Below are 14,362 nucleotides of genomic sequence, written 5' to 3'. Positions count from 1 at the left end.
TTCATTTCATCACTTCTGACAACAGACGGGATGTGGTTTGGCAGCAGCAGATAGAGAAACGCGGTGGGAAAAAAACATTTATTATCAAAAATTGCATTAAAAAAAAAAACAAGTACAAAAAATATATACAAATGATAATTAAAAAGAGTCAAACAAATTCTTAGGTCCATCAATCAGGTGTTAAGATGAAGTTACGTCCCATATCGCGTCCTCCACAAATCTTTCAAGAGAAGGCAATTTCCTGGAAGCCTGATAAGGTGCTTCCTCAGCAGGACAAGGCATAAAACTCATCCCTAGTGCAAGATGAACCTAAGAACAGCCACAGAACCATTACAGCATTCAAGACAAGATACGCTCAGAAATTAATCTACAATATTACTCTTTGGCAAATGTCGTAGGTTGCATTATGTCAAACACTGGATCCTGCAATGCAGTGTTTTCTGAAATTGGACCATTAGTTCTCAGTTTGACTGCAAATACTGGAAATGTCATTTGGTCAAACTGCCCAAATTTGCACATTTTGGCACCAAGTTGGACAAAATAACCATTTTTATTTCCTAAATTATAACTGGATTAAAACTCTGGTTTATAGATACAAGAGGTCATGTGCCAACATTATAGCATTACTTTCTTACTGTTTCACAATCGATTTAATTTTCCATGTCAAGTGCAACTTAACATATAAAATTACATGTGTTACCGTTAAGTCGCTTTGTACTCCAGCCATACATAAATATAGACAAATATTCACTCGCTATATCAACTAATATTTAATTGAACATGGTGTGAAAAGAAAACATCGTTCCGTTTGTTTCAGCATCCCAACACAGTGATATCGGCTCAACCAATAGCGTGAGTTTGGGGCAGGACAATTTCGTTATCATGGTTTGGGAAACTGTCATTATTATTCCAGCTCCATTGCTGGGGCTTAAGAAGCTTAAGAAGTAACCAGAAAGGCCGCTTTTAAAAAAAATAGTCAGCAATATGCTAGTATTCCATTCCAAACATATCCCAGGATTTCTCCTAGCTGTCATTTTGATAACAAATCCAGAGAAAGAATGAAAAACCCACGGTTAAAGTACCACACCCAAACTTTCCAACATCTGTGAAGGAAATCGGTTTGTTTCCTCTGCCAACCCTCACATCCTTATCTTGGTCACAGGCTGGCTTCACGACCCCGTGTGATACCTGAATGTCTTTCAATACTGCGGAAACCAATGAACACTTCTAGGTAGAGGAAGCGCTTGTACGCATATGAGAGCAACGTTCTTTGTTCTTGTAATGCCTTACGAGTTCTTCACATGCTCCTCCTTGTGTCACCTCAGCCATAGTGACCTTCTCATCCGAAAAAAAAAATCATGATTTAAAGCAGTGCAGGCTCTTTGTCAACCAATGCTTTTTCTCCTCTCTGTCAAAGGGTCCTCTGATACTTTGGACACTGAGAATCTTGATCCTCTGTTGTTGGTGGTAAGGGTAGGGCTTTGAACAGGTCTCTGGCCGACTGATGGGTCTGATCTTCTGGAGTCCCGTGCACAACGTCCAGGCTTCTCTTCTCTCTTATTTTTAGTCTCTCTTTGGTGCTCTTTCAGTAGTGTCTGCTCCTCTTGGTTGTTGTTGTTGTTGAGGCAATCCGTCGACTCTCCAGGTGTGACCATGCACATGTTGGCACTGACACTGAAACGCCGTTTCAGACGAGGAGAGTGATCGAGTGGGATGACCAGGCCGTTCAATAGGTCACTACAGCTCTTGGACCGTGCCAGTTCCTCCTCCTGCTGCTTTTTCTTCCTTCTCTTATCTGCTCCGATGGCTTGGATAACGTCGTTGTAGTCTTCAACCTTCTCAGACATGAACTCAAAGATATCAATGACGCCAGAGAGAGGCGGTGGCTTCGGGGCTTTCTTGACTTCTTTTTTCACCGGTACATCATCGATGGACAGCCTGTGGCGTTTCAGCCTTCTTTTCTTCAGGACTTTATGAGCCTCAACCACCATGTGCACATTCCAGCTGAAGAAAAGGGACAACCAGGCAAGACCCAGGCAGATCCATAACTGCACAAAGAATTTGTAGAGAGTTGGGTAAACCCTAGCAGGGTTCACACCTATATGGAGAAACAAAGCAAGTATTCTTTAATCAGCGCAACAAGCCAGCAGTTTAATTTGCGTATCTAGAGTTATTTTTACACTGCACAGAAGCTGTATATGTTTATACAGAATCACAATCGCAGGAAACGATGCATCATAAGTTGGTTCACGTGTAAAGCGGACAGAGAGATGCAAGCCGAGATATTTGCACCTTATCTCAAATTGAAAGAGCAGCAAGTTAAATTTTCCACTGTGTCGTTGTGTTTTTTTTTTCCTATATATTACCAAAGGTCACCAAATTTGATGAATACTCACTCAGCTATTTTCATGAACACAAAATGTCACACGGTGTATGGAAAATAGTAAATTAATGTTAAATGGAAATAAAAAAAAAATTCATATTGCTGATGGTTTCCAAAGCAACATTCATGTTTTTTAATTTAACTTAAACTAAAATAACTAAAACTGAAATAAAAATGTACATGAACTATACATATTTAATATAAACTATGCATTTATTTAAACACACAACCAAGTTACTAAAGCCTTAAATAAAATAAACATGGGGAAAAATGTAATCAATTTTTTTTTTTAATCTACTAAAATAACACTTACAGTAAGCATGTTTGCTAATTCAATTATTAGCCCTTATTTGACTTTGTACTGAAAACCAAGCATTGAAATATTATCTAGAAAATGCATAGCCTGTAGTTTTTTTTTAATGTATACTGTATTTACTTTATTAAGTTAATGGTGTATTTTTAAGCCAATATCAAAATATTCAAAAAACATTAATACAATTATTTTCATATCACTTAATTAGAATCAGAAAGAGCTTTTTTGCCTTGGTGACTGGAGCTAGAAAGTACAGATATCATTTTGGTAATAAATATTAATATTATTAACCACAATTAAATTTAATTTTATTAAATCATTTGAAAATGTTGTTCCTATGCAGCTTTATAGAAAAAGAAAGCATGTAATACTATTAGTTAGGCAGTGGCGATAAAAACAATGTCTTGCCGTTAAAGGTATAGAAATACATTTAGCATCTGTTCTTTATTTGTCCATTTTTTTTGCCAATCTCTTTGAGGTTCCCAGACCACAGTTTAGTATAAGCCCTGCGCTCCCTTACTCAAGTTTCCTCATGGCAAATGTTTTGAATAGCTCCGTTACCTGTCACATAGTCACCGAAACCCACAGTCGTCAAGGTAGTGAAAGAGAAGTACAGCCCTTCCAAGTAGGTCCAGTCCTCAAAGCGCATGAATACACAGGCCGGGATGATCAGGTGAACCAGGAAACCCCATAAAAGGAAAACGGCTGTGCATATGAACTGGACTTTTTTCTGCAGCGAAAGAAAAAACAGGAATAGGGGCGTTAATAACGGCGTCCGTCTCGGTGAAGGCGAAGTCTTTGTTAATGACGTTCTCACCACCGTGAAGCTTCTGTGGAGGAGCACCTGGCTCAGGCGCTTTGCCCTGCTGCCAAAAAAGGTACCCAGCTCACTTATCCAGGTGAGGCAAAGAGGGATGCCGCAGAGCCCATACAGGATACAGAATAAACGGCCTCCAGTCGTCTTCGGCGCGACATTGCCATAACCTGAAATCATCGAGCAGACCAGTCTGCTTGAAATATCATCAAACCAAAAGCATGGAAGCCTTTTTTTTCCTCCACAGTCAACGTAACCCTTTTTTTATGATTAAAAAAACGAGTTTAATAAGAAAAATTCATCTCAATCATCTCAATTAAGACAAAATAAGGTTTGACCTTTAAAATAATTAGTTTTGAGAAATTATTATTGTACCCTTAAACAAATAACTCACCCATAAATGAAATGCTGTCATCATACTAAATCGAAGCCAATGATGTCTTTTATAATAAGGAGCCAGAAATGTAAAGTACCTATAGTAGTGATGACCGTGGCAGCAAAAATGACTGCGTTCTCCCAACTCCAGTTGTTGATTTTCTTCTCTCCCGTTACGGTCACACCTTTCCCAGCCGCCGTAGCCACGATCTGATGTTGAAACACAAAGCGAAATATCAGCTATTAAATGCCTTATTTAATAATAAATGCAGCTACCGAAAGAGCATATCTGAAACAATAAGAGAGACGTAAACAACACGAGGATGAAATGAAGCGATTATATTTAACCAATGCCTCTTCGTTTCATCTCGTGATTTGATTTTCTGCTCCGAGGCGTAAACATAAGTCAGAACAACAGGAAAAGAGAAAGAGCGCCTAGTGTCTGTGGAGATATCGGCTAAATGATGTCTTCACGTGCGCTGCGGTCACTGTGACCGTAAACATGGCTATTTAAATACCCCGAATTAGCGACTGTACAAACAAACACACCCAACCCAAACTGACCCAAACAGCTCTGACGGGTCACTTAAAAAACGTACTTTAAAAACGCACTTTGTGAATGTCTTTTGATAACATGAAAGCACTTATCTTTCAGCTTTTTCGTGTAAATATAAGTATTCAGCATGTGCCACCATAATGGTGTTGTTTGAAAACCAGAGGAACAGGTTTTTAAATCGCCACATCATGCTCAGTAAAGAGCTTTTAAAGTTTTTTAAATTCATGTCTAAGTAAAATCTGGCACAATTTTAAAAAAAAAATGGAGATCATTTGTCAGAAAACAAAACATATATATACACACAAGTATAATCTATCTCTCTCTCTCTCTCTCTATATATATATATATATATATATATATATATATATATATATATATATATATATATATACACATACACTGATTTTTCTTTGTGATATCAATACTGGAAATGATATTGCAGGAGTTGTAAAACAAGTACAGCCACTTATGAACAACGTAATTTACTGTATCCTGCATATTTGCTTTCTATGCACATAAAATGTTCTTCAAAAACGACTGAACTGAAACTATATTTGACGCTTTCAGATTAGTTACAGTATTCGCAAACATCACGTTCTCTGGTGACAAATTAAACGCTCACACACCTTAGTGTGTATATAGTAAACAAACGCGGTTACAACGGGCGATTATATTTTAATACCGCTCATCATATTTCAAGCTTCGTTCAAACTTAATTCGATCTAGACGACGGTGCATCACGAATGTGGATAAAGACCGGTTTGTGGATTAATCGCAGCCGAATTAAACGGGGGCCGAATGAATCAGATACGAGTTCAAAGGCACGTTAATGGATTTTAAACGTGTTGGTGATTTTGTTGTATAGCAGCACGCTGAGGGAAAGCAGTGCTTAGATTCGATATAAAAGTTTTGAAAACGCCAGCCTACCGGAGCGACACGGCCGCACGCTTTGTTTTCATGCTCGACGCGTAAAGCACGTGCGCGCGTTTTCTCGCGGCTCTGAGGCGTTTGAACGAGCCCCGCGGTGCGTGACTAGAAAAAACACATTCCTGAGCACGACTTCGCCACTTCTATTGCCCACGGGGAGGGGAGAAAAGTCCGCAAACCTGGAACAATCCCTGCCTCAGTCTTTTTTTTTTTTAAAGGCTCGCCGACTACCGACACCTCCGAGAATTTGACGCGTTTGGGACAGAGTTTCGCTTTGTTTCGCTCGCGCGTGAAAAACCCACGAGCTGGATAAACGTCTTTAAAGTGTTTGAAACTCACGGAAAACTTTCAGCAGTCGCCTGTGTGCCACGGCAACGGATGACCGACAACGAAACGTTTCCCCCCCCCCCCAAGAGCCTCTGGAAATATTAATCTAAAATAAATCTCCGAACTGCAACCAAACGACAAATCCTACCTCAATAATCAGGTCCAAATCGCCCTTTTTTAAGCAGGGATATTTCAGTAATAACTCGTCGGTGCGGTTTTTATAATCGTCCACGGCTGTGTTTAAATGCGGCTCCTCGAGGATCTGAAATATCGCGGCACCGATGGACAAATAGAAAATTATGATTGCGGTCAGAAGAGATCCTTTATCTGCCATAATACTGTAGTAGAGCCTTCTCTGTGCTCTGTTACATCGAGGAACGACCACTGCCGAAGTCTCCAAAGTTTGTGGCGATGTGTTGCTTGAACGTAATGATGCGGGTCAGGAGGAAGTGGAATCCGGAGCCACGCCTGTAGGTGTGAACGCCTTTTCTGGCCGTAAAATGCTCGCTTTCGCTAAAGGCTACGGTTTTCCTTTGGCTTTTGGCCTTTAATGGATTCATTTGAAATTGCATTTTAGTTTTGGAGGAGAGGTTGAGTTAAAGAAACACGTGCAAACATCAGAAGACGGAGATCTTTTCTCAGAACTCGTACCCACTCTTCTTTAGTCAGCGCTGTGTTTACTTTTAGGGCGTTTTAATGGATGCCCACAAGTTCACGCAGGTTTTTTAAAAAAAGGGTTTTGACAGGAACATTTTATGCTGACCCACAACCATTTATGAACAGGTCTTAAAAAACATTTTCCAACACGAGGCACCTTTTTTAAAATTGACATTTTAAATGTTTTTATATAACTCAGTAGCAGTAAAGAAAACTGCGACTCATCACATGAAAATAACATAACATACTACGCTTGCCACACTTCGAAATGCATAAAATGCATTAGATTAGATCAATCAAAAAGTTGCGAACACACACTTTTGTGCGTTTCTAAGGATCAAATTGCTTTGGGATCAGTGATTCACTTTTGTCTTAATGCCTTTGTCGAGCTAAAAGATCGGAGATGCGTGTTAACATGCCCGAGTTTTTAAAAAAATCAAAAGATAATCAATGCAACGAATGCAGTAGTTTCCTACTGAAGTTCTCTTCTTCCTTCTTACCAAGTGACACACTATATATAGTGATGTCCGTCTCGCTGATAGGACAACACGCTGTATCGGTTCCTAAAAGGAAATGCTAGTCAAGGTTTCTCCTCTGTGTGAACGCCGGACACCTAACACCATTTTTCCTATTTCACACCTGAAGAAAGCTATTAAAAGTTTGGGGGGTTTTTCGCAATATCCTGTGACCTTTAAATAGCGAACGCAAAGGCCTCTGTGCATTGGAAGTCAGATTCCCAAATCCCAAACAGGAACTCATGCCCACGGCGGAGTGGAAATCCTCCTCCTTTTCGCGAGGGGATGGGGAAGGGGGCTCCTCGTACTGCCACTCCTGCGCAGATGTCAAAATATCCTCCTTGTAATGCTATGTGGCATGCTGCGTCTTGTTGCATGTAACTCTTAAGCTTACTGCTAAAAGGGATAGTTCACCCAGAGATGGAAACCGCGTCATCTTTTAATGTTTTCCAAACCCTTCGCGAAACATGGGATGTTCATCCTAAGTTACGCAATCAGATTACTTTTTTCAAGTAACTAGTAAAGTAACAAGTTACTTTTTTTCGAAAAAGTAATGTTTGTTTCTCCCATTTATTAACTGTCGAGTCTGGGAGAAATCAGAACACTAGACTAAATATGAATGTGCATTAACTCATCTCACTAGCATAAAAAAACTGATTTAGCGAAATTGGGGAATGAAAAAATAACGCGAACCTTCAATACTTAAATACGGTAACACAACTGTATCTAATCCCATTTTATGAAACATTATCTTTGCTGCTGACCTTAGATGATCCAGTTTTAACCATACTAATAATCAGAAATGATTAGATAAACCCACGATTGTGCTTCATTGTTTTTTTAATTGTTAAAAAGTATCGAACCTTTATCTTCTGTACAGATTTTTCCTTCAGCCTGAGATTTATTCGTTACACTTGTTGGTGTGAAAAGTCTTTTACATTTGCTATAAACAGAACGTCTAATATTAAAAACGTACTGCTCGTATTTAAAAAGCGACGCAAAAGTAACGTAACGGATTACTTTCCATAAAAAGTAACGTAATCGGTTACTTTTTTAGTAAAGCACACATAAAAACAAAACAGCATGTACCCAACCTAAGATTTTACAGTATGTTTCTGCAATAAATGTAATAAATCGTTTTAGTAAATAAATAAATAAATCGTATTTATTAAGTATAGATAAATAAATATATAAATAAAATAATAGATAAATAAATAAGTAAATAAATCGTTTACTTAATTGTTAAACAAGTTTAAACACATTGTAATTCTTTTCTGCACATTTCAGTTTTATTAAAGCTGTAACGACAGTTACGAATTCATAAACGCACTTTAGCAAGAAAATAATACGATGTGGGATTAAACTATAGATTTGATTGATCACTTTCAGACTTCATTTAAATAATTTAACAATTCGCAAAAATGTTCAACATGTTCAGGCCTTTCTATTTTTTATTGTTGAGCCCTTTTTAAAATGTATTCGTTAAACATATAAGGCCAGTGCATTTACAATTAGACGCACCACAATCAAAAATACCATTTACGCCCATCGTTAAAAAATATCATTGCCGTCTTCGAAGGCGGTTATAACAGACATGCTCACTACATGAGAACAGCTACGAAACATATAATGACAGAGCACCAGAAATGACTTCTCTCTCGTTTGCAGTGGGTTTCTGACGTTCACAGTCGATGCTGAACACAGGACGTCTGGTAGTGGTATTTACAAAGAGCGCTGGTCGTGGTCTTCATTGTGTTGAGTGTAGCTGAGAGACGTTCTCCGTCTGCTGGAGCACCAAATGTCCAGAGCCGCTCACGTCATCCAGAGGTTCCTGTTTTATTGTCATAGAAAGTTTGGCTGGCGGGGGCTCTCCTGCCGTAAAAGTGTCCAGGGAATGCGGTCTGTCCCGCGCCAGTGTGCAGACGGAGGCGTGGGACGCCAGGAGCATTTTCAGCTGCGCTTTCTCCTGTTGCAGGCAGCTCACCTGCCTCTGCAGCGCAACCTGCTCCATGTGCAGGCGCTCGGTCTCCTGAAAACACATGCACAGCTGGATCCCATTAGCACGCGCTGCTGGTTATTACGTAACAGATTCCACGAAGCGGAGTGCACCGCATTCTTACAAATAAAGGGTGCGAATGGAAAAAAGACCCATTTTTGGTTCCCTAAAGTGATTCACTCCCTTTAACTTTTCTACTAAAGGACCTTTTGTGCATTGGAAAGCTTCTATAGTACATTTTTTGTCACTTTCGTGCCATCCAAGATGTACACGAGCCTTGTTTCTTGATCATTTTGGACTTCCTCACTATTGGATGCTCTGCAGTGAATGGGTGCCGTTAGAATGAGAGTTCAAACGGCTGATAAAAACATCTCAATCATCCACACAACTTTAAAACCGTACAGTTTCTGGCCACTGAAACACTTTCTCTCCACTGAAAAAGCGTACCCTTCTCAAATCAAAATGCACTGATTCGACTACTACCGTTTTGGATTGTTTTCGCTTGTAAAAGGTGCTTGAGCTGTTCACATTTCTCTCCCGATTCAGATGAGACGAGGACGGATATCAAGGATTGCCGAGAGCAAAAGGCTGGCGATGAAAATGGCTTAAATGATGGATTTGTTTCTTGCGAACATAGAGTTTTTCACTGTTAATTGGATTACTTTTTCATTCCGACGGCACCCATTCACTGCAGAGGACCCGTCGTTTAGCAGCGCAATGCTAAATTTCTCCAAATCTGTCCTGATGAAGAAAAAAACTCATCTGCATATTGGATTACCAAAGGAGAAGTAAATGTTCATTTTTCATTTTTCAGTTATTCCTTTGAATGTCCTTCACGGAAACAAAGAGTGTGTGACTGTCCAGTGGAATTCCTGTTTCGATTTCGCTAACCGAAACTATGTAAAACATTAATTAATGCGTTATTAATACTTGGATGATTCATCTTTTGTCATTCCTACCAGAGTCAAAACTGGACCAACAAGGTGTACTAGAAAGGTGCACCGCCTAAACGCAATATTAAAAAAAATGAAAAACGGCAGCACAGCCTTGTTATTCACCTCCTGAAGAAGGTCAATGAGTTCTCGTTTGCGGTTGCGGCATTTGGCGGCAGCCATTTTGTTGCGCTCTCTTCTCCGTCTTATCTTCTCCTCTTCATCAGCAGTGAGCTAATAATGAATCAATATAACAGTATTATTTAAAAAACAATTATAATATATGTTTATCTCCTTGCTTTAATGATCTTTTGGGCTGCTTTTTAGTTAAATTAAGTTTTGTCATTGTTCCTATGTAAGTTTTACCAAAGACAACTCCTTACATTGTTTAACATAATTATTTTTTCTCTTATATTAGTGCTATATTTAATCTCTGCTGTGTTATTCCTATGTGTGTATTTCACTGTTATGTACGTCTGCACTGGAAGCTCCCGTTGTCAGGACAAATTGTGTGTGCAAACATAATAAAGCTCCTCTGATTCTGAAATGTAGTCGTTTTGCAGACTTTATCCAAAGCGACTTACGACTGGGGAATACGTGCTTAAAGAGGCAAACAGACATAGTTGGGAAGTATTTTAACGTCTTAAAAATGACACAGAAATCAGGAAAAGACTAGTAATACTAGTTAGAGAGAGAAAGTGAGGCTAGGTGGGGCTAGTTGTCACAAACACTGTATCTCAAAGCAAACATGTATTGCATTCTGCTTTAAACATCTGTGTTGGAATTAAATATATCAATATTATTACAGTTTGCTACTGTACATAACGCTCAAACCATAATTAGGATGTTTTCAGGACATATTTTATTATTTATTACTGACAGTATTCAAGCCAAATATTGACATTTTACTTTTTTTGAGGGTACTGATGAGTTTATCTTAAGCACAGGTCTATACAGAGATGCCATTATGTTATAATAGGTTGCGTTTTACCTGCGTATTTCTTTTAAAGCTTGCTCTGTGAGCTGGAGTGGCTTCACTGGTCTGCTCCAGAGCCTCACTGGGCATCACTGGCTCGATTATCCAGCGCAGATCCTGTCTGGATGTGACTGCATTGACAGTGGCGATAAAAGGGCTTCTGGAAATCTGCATCTCGACCTGGCTGATAAGAGGAGAGGGGGGGAAAAAACACAAGCGGTGAATCAAACCGGATAAGACGGAAAACATTGCGTTAGTACGTGCATATGGATAGATGCATGCTTTTGCAACATGCGAATCCACTGACCCGAATCGTAGTTCCTCACCTGATGTCGCCTCCGGAGATGCAGTTTCTTTCATTGGCGTTCATTCCAAATATCTCCGAACTGAACGGCGCTTTGCCATGGATTTGTTCTGGCCGAGGTGTTGATATTCCAGTTCCTGCCCGTGCACTTTTCAATCAGTGCAGCAACAGGCGTTCGCTGGCCTAGTATTGTAAGCGTTTGAATGACGAATGTCTCCTTAAAAGGGCAATTGCGTCAGAGCGCGAGCGTCTCGCGGACGTGGAATTACCTTAAATTGCGTTACGTCACGTGTTTCCAAGCGCTCGCGGCACACGCTACGTCTGGGAAAAAAATAACTAAACAAACATGGGAAGATACAGAACAGCATAACGCGTGCTGTTATTAAACTTACAAACATACAAATATCATAAAAAAATATATATTATATTTTTATCGATTAACATAATTTCTTTTCCCCAAAAGGGGGCAGTTGGCGTCTCAATGTGTCCTGTGTGACAGCAATGTAAAGTAATAACATGACCTCTAACATTGAAGATAAACTTCACTCATGCTGTTTGTAACTCGAAGTACGGAGATACATTTCTCTCTCTCTTTTTTTTCCCCCAACATTTTTGCTGTGTTGCACATAATAATACACAAGCGGCCGTGTTTTTATTCGCCAACTACCCATATAGGCCTATTAAAACATAACTGGATCCCTTGTCGTTCGCTTCTGACTAGTAATAGCGCTTTAGTTATGACTCAAGTCCATCTAGTGTTTCTACTGACCTCTGCGCGAAGTGCTTTGTTATAACTTATATGCTTCTTTGAGCCGTAATGAGCATGTAGCCCTGCTTGGGTTTATATGTTCCCATATTACAGCCGTGCTGGAGTTAATGAGCACTCTCAGACCAAACACGGAGGCTCTGCCTGCATCTGCGAGCTCTTGAGTGTGTTTAGGTATGCGTGTGTACGTTTTTAAGTGTGCTTAGCAGGGAACAGCGCGTGCTCGACCACACTACCGCAGTCGCGTAGGAGTGAATGTCACCCGAGGATATTCTCCAAGGCTCGGTATTATCACATTTTCTCGCTCAGTGGCCTTTTTAGATACTCGGAGCGCCTCACCTTCGATCTCAGATGCGTTACACATGAGACAAGGGGTTTGTGTAAATGTTAGGATGTGTAAAATATAAAACTAGGCAAGAGAAATCAGCTCTTGCTACATTGCACAGTGCTATTGGTTTACGTACAGCTGTCCGCTTTTGGTATATACTGTGCCGCTTGTTAAAGAGACGCGGATGCGATGAAAGAGCGCGTGGGATTAAAGGACATCGTGCGTGAAAAAGATCCTAATTGAACCACAAAGAGCGCAAGGGAATGGATATGCGAGCAGGCCCGAGTAGAATAAGATAAAGAAAGATAGATGAAGATAATGGAAAAGCAAGATGTAGCGGAAAGGGAAAGGTGTTTTCATCCTCCGCGCTTATAGGCCTGCTCGTAGCTCGTTCGATTATTAGCATGAATGCAATAATTAAATACTAATGCATCCATTAGCAAAGCCGCCGTTGAGCTCGTCGCTTGGCAACACCGCCAGAGTAGCACTGCAGTCTCTCACTGCGTTTCACCAACAAGATCCAGCTGAATGATACAGACAGGCAGCTGAGGGAAACTTACATTTATGCATTTTGCAGACACTTATCCACTGCGACTTCAAAGTACACGCTTCCCGGGAACCAAAGCCACGGAATGACCTTCTTCCGAGCAACAAAAACCATAACACAGTCGCGATATCGGAACGGACCGGCCTCACGAATTCGACTTTACTTAACTTTTGGGTTGATGAGTTAACTTAGTGGTTAAAGACCTGGGCTAATAATTCGTAAGCGGTCGATGGAGAGGGTGATTTATTAACTTGATCTTACCACTGAATCACCGGATTTTTAAGTATACGTGAAACGTTTCCTCCGTTGAAGTCAAAGCGCTGAAGGAAAACGTACTTGTTTACTTCACGTGATCTGTAAAGTAGTTTACAAAGCTGCTTGATTTATCGCATGATTTGTTTACACGGAACGTACTTCGCGAACATAATTTTGGCTTTCTCTTGTCTTCTCGTCTGTAAACGATTATTGTCAGGAGTGCATTTTGAACAGAAACGCATCAATATCGTGATATGAAAATATTGAAACTTCTTAAATCTGGCGAAAAGGCTCGGCGCCAATTATCATATGGAATTTGACATTTGATGTCTCTAAAATTGTTATTCTGTCGCTAGCAGAGCGCGTTTAACGATCACTTCTATCGGTGGAGCCTTCGTGTATGCAAATGATAGCACTAAATGCATGGGGTTTTTTTTGTCTAGTGACTCTATAAGTTACTCATACTTCCAATCAGAGACCAAAAACCTCATGTTCGGGGAGGTTGAAAGCGCTTGAGCGCACTTTCTGACTTCTAATGCTGCTTGTTAACAGTGGAGCCTTATGGCAATGCAAATACGTAAAATGCAAATGCACTTAACGCGTCTGCATTGAATTTTTGTCTGATTACTTGATTGTCTGGTGCCTATGTTCAGTCATCGGAGCCTTCAGTAATGGATTAGCAATGATAACACCTCACGCATTTATGTTCTTTAAAGGTTTATTTCTTGTCTAAATTGTCAGTATAGTGGGATTTCACCCAAGCTTTCCATTCAGAAACCTTGCGTCCTGAATATTTGGATAATGGTTGAGCCTGGCTTCTTAGGCTTTCTGAGACGATTCAGTGTTTTTTGAAGAGCCACCTTATCAGTGGAGCCTGCCTTTTGGTTTTCGTTCTGAGTTTTGACTTCTTGTCTAATCAGTAAAAGGATCTTCTCTGAAATGAGATTTGAAGCTACGCATCCATTATGAGACAAGAAGCCTGCGCCGGGCTTTTCAAAGCTGTTGCAATGTCAGGATTTATCTCATGTGGTATACCACAGATTGTACCTTGAAAGAGACTTTGGGTATACAGAGTGTCCTTTACAAAAGGACAATAAGGCACACGGGTGGGAAAGGAAACAGAATGTATTGTGGTTGCTGTGCCAGCATGTTTACTTCACAGCATCATATTCTTTATTCTCTTTATGAAGTAAATTGCTCTTTCTAACGTTCATAAAGTTTGCTCCTTTATTGAGCACGTATATAAATGTGTAATTATTATGCCGAAATTTTAAATTAAAACGTTTTTATTTTGGTGGCCGGTAGGTAATGCTGCAGTACAAAGTTGTGAATAGCTGTGAAAAGGTTTTGTTTTTTTTTGTAGGAAAGGCTGCTTCCTTTATGATAACCAA

At 39.9% G+C, this 14,362-nt stretch overlaps 2 protein-coding genes across 6 annotated transcripts; both read right to left on the bottom strand.

Moving 5' to 3' along the window:
• Positions 1–59: 59 nt before the first annotated feature.
• Positions 60–6,170, bottom strand: kcnk5b (potassium channel, subfamily K, member 5b). Of its 2 annotated transcripts, none has more exons than XM_043219267.1 (5): positions 5,844–6,170; positions 3,984–4,095; positions 3,517–3,680; positions 3,258–3,426; positions 60–2,098 (listed from the first exon to the last, which is right to left on the bottom strand). In XM_043219267.1, the coding sequence occupies exons 1-5, from the start codon at positions 6,027–6,029 to the stop codon at positions 1,386–1,388; spliced, it is 1,344 nt and encodes a 447-aa protein (XP_043075202.1). In that variant the 5' UTR covers positions 6,030–6,170; the 3' UTR covers positions 60–1,385. The 2 variants fall into 2 exon arrangements, with proteins under 2 accessions (XP_043075202.1, XP_043075201.1); XM_043219266.1 differs by having other exon boundaries at positions 3,514–3,680; positions 5,844–6,163.
• Positions 6,171–7,626: 1,456 nt separating this feature from the next.
• Positions 7,627–14,081, bottom strand: fosl2l (fos-like antigen 2 like). 4 transcript variants are annotated; one of them, XM_043220457.1, is made up of 5 exons: positions 12,730–14,081; positions 11,079–11,411; positions 10,787–10,955; positions 9,922–10,029; positions 7,627–8,896 (listed from the first exon to the last, which is right to left on the bottom strand). In XM_043220457.1, exons 2-5 carry the CDS (start codon positions 11,129–11,131, stop codon positions 8,615–8,617), a joined length of 612 nt encoding a protein of 203 aa, XP_043076392.1. In that variant the 5' UTR covers positions 11,132–11,411; positions 12,730–14,081; the 3' UTR covers positions 7,627–8,614. The 4 variants fall into 4 exon arrangements, with proteins under 4 accessions (XP_043076392.1, XP_043076395.1, XP_043076394.1 ...); XM_043220460.1 differs by having other exon boundaries at positions 7,628–8,896; positions 10,787–10,951; positions 11,079–14,081; XM_043220459.1 differs by having other exon boundaries at positions 7,628–8,896; positions 10,787–10,951; positions 11,098–14,081.
• Positions 14,082–14,362: the final 281 nt, after the last annotated feature.

This window comes from Puntigrus tetrazona, chromosome 20 (assembly GCF_018831695.1).
Source record: "Puntigrus tetrazona isolate hp1 chromosome 20, ASM1883169v1, whole genome shotgun sequence".
In the NCBI taxonomy this organism is placed as follows: domain Eukaryota; kingdom Metazoa; phylum Chordata; class Actinopteri; order Cypriniformes; family Cyprinidae; genus Puntigrus; species Puntigrus tetrazona.
Note: the sequence above shows the minus strand (reverse complement) of the source record. Positions and strands in the feature narration are given on the sequence as shown.